We start from the raw sequence: 2437 nt of genomic DNA on the forward strand, positions 1-2437 counted from the left end.
CGGGGTGGGAGCATAGAGCCCGGACGAGCGACACGTACTCTCGAATTGCTTGGTCGAACTCGGTACTCGCACCTCCCTCCACGACCGGGATTGCAATCCGCAGGCTGCCGCACGCATCGATCTCGTTGGCCGAGCATCGTCGGCTCCCACTGTGCGTCGCCAAGATTGTTCGCCGATGGAAAAGCCGTTGCCTTTCTTCATTAATGAGATTGTCATCTTTAGTTACAACTTTTCGACGTTACAAAATGATCCGGTCTTTATAGCATCCGCGGTTACAATTAAATCAAATAAATAAAGATAAAATTACAACTCCTCCTCGAGTGAACAATCACGAGGTCCGTTTTGCGGTCGCTCGCTTTGGTGGTTCTTTGCTGCGCCCACGGGTTAATCGCTGCGACCACGCGCGCACTAGATCCGGTCGGATCTACCCCACGAGTATGCCGCGCGTATTATTCCAGACGAAGGCGAATAATAGCCTAGCAGGGTTAATCACCAAGGGAATAATCGCTCGTCATCTCGCAGATCTAAGACCAAGCTTAGATCTGGAGGTAGCCTACGTGATAGGGATCTCAGCATCTGCGTCTTTCTTCCTGCTCGAGATCCTGCCCTTTTTCTGACGTGGATGGCTCGCTGAGGATCAGATCTGAATGCGTGCCAAGTCTTCTGCCGTCTTCAAGGCTCCGAGTTCACTGCTTCAATCCGCGAGTTTTCGGCTCTTGACAAGTTCGACCTCCGCAAAATGAACATCTCTAGGCCTATTATAGGCTCTCAGGCACAGTGGCTGCAAAAGAGAATCGTCGGCCACCTCTGGCCACTGCTCGGCCACCTGCGGGCCACTGTCGGCCACCTCGGGGTCGGCCGACACTTGCTGCCTACCACCTATTTGGCGGCATGGCCCTCGCGCTCATGGCGCAGCCAACCCGAGGTGGCTGCGCCGCCGAGCCACCCCAAGGTGGCGGCGGCTTTGGCCCGAGCCACCTTGCGGCTGGTGGCTCGGCCTTGGCCCGAGCCACCCCGAGGTGGCTCGGCCCCACCGAGCCACCTCAGGGTGCTCGGCTTGGCCGAGCCACCTTGAGGTGGCTCGCGCCACCGGAAGCCACCTCAAGGTGGCTCGGCTGAGGCCGAGGCCACCTTGGCGGTGGCTCGGCTTGTGTGGCCGAGCCCACGGGCTGTTTTCCGACTTCTTCGAGTCGTTCTTCCGTCATGTCTCGTTTGCCGTTCGGGTTTGATCTGAGACTCTGATTTGATGATCTGATTGGCAAGTAAGGCTTGCGATCCTGATTGTGGCAGTAAAATCCGCTTCTGAGTTCGATGTCCGAAATTGATATTGATCGATGTGATTCGTCCCCGAGGTCCCGCTCTCGCGTTGGATGACTCGTTGATTCCCTCAAACTCATTAGCTTAATTCTGCCACTCGGTCGTGGAGTCACTCCGTTCGCTTCTGTGCCATTCGTCGATCTTGGCGTCGCCTCGTTGTTCGTCGGTTTGTGCGAGCTACGCTAGGGGACCTATAAGCAATTTTATTGCCTACAGCTGCTAGCCTCTACAGAGCTTGCCCTGCCTTGCCTTTGCAGGCCTGCTGCTGCCTCGCGGACCTCTGCGGAGCCTGCTGCTGATGTCTCGGAGGGGGACGCTCGACATTCCGGGCCGGAGCTGCTGGTGTCCTACTCTGAATCACGTGAGAGTCTTTAGGTTCCTTATGTACGCTCTCAATCTCACGTACTGCATCCAGTACCGCATCATGGGTCGCCAAAGCTCTACCTACCAGAGCCATCCTAATGTACTTGTCCAGACCCTTCTGAAACTGATGCCTCCTAATCATAGGGTCTGTAACCAAGTGGGGAGCATATCGGCTCAAAGAAGAAAACTCGGCCTCGTACTCATCAACTGTTCGCCCTCCTTGCTTAAGCTCAACAAATCTACGTAGGAGTTCATCCCGAGCTGACAGAGGAAAATATTTCCTGTTGAAGCGCTCGGTGAACGTCTCCCACAGAATGGGCCTCTCCAGATGAGTCTTCTCAGCTGCCCACCATATCCGAGAGGTATCAGTGAGCTGAATATCCATGAGGTCCACCTACTCAGCATGGACAATGCGGGTTACCGTGAGAATAGTCTCAGTGACATTGAGAAACTCCTCCGCTGCTAAAGGTCCCTCGGCACCAGAAAAGGAAGGAGGCCGCATATATCAAAACTCTCTAACTCCAGACTTTGCACGAAGGGGAGGCTGGTGCTGAGGCTCCCTGTGTAGCTATCCAGCCAGGTGCTGCTGATTGGTGACCAATCCCTGAATCATCGCCAGAAGTTGGTTTGGATCCACTTCGGGCTGTGGGGCACTGCTACTAGACTCATCGCCAGAAGTTGGTTTGGATCCACTTCGGGCTGTGGGGCACTGCTACTAGACGGGTTACTAAAACCTCGAGTACCCACCATGGTTCTG

At 55.1% G+C, this 2437-nt stretch overlaps 1 protein-coding gene across 1 annotated transcript; it reads right to left on the reverse strand.

Annotated features, from left to right (window-relative positions):
• LOC109838941 lies at positions 1544-2182 on the reverse strand. The gene is made up of 2 exons (XM_020407378.1): positions 2102-2182; positions 1544-2053 (listed from the first exon to the last, which is right to left on the reverse strand). Exons 1-2 carry the CDS (start codon positions 2180-2182, stop codon positions 1544-1546), a joined length of 591 nt encoding a protein of 196 aa, XP_020262967.1.

The sequence above is a fragment of the Asparagus officinalis genome, chromosome 1 (genome assembly GCF_001876935.1).
Source record: "Asparagus officinalis chromosome 1, Aspof.V1, whole genome shotgun sequence".
Lineage (NCBI taxonomy): Eukaryota > Viridiplantae > Streptophyta > Magnoliopsida > Asparagales > Asparagaceae > Asparagus > Asparagus officinalis.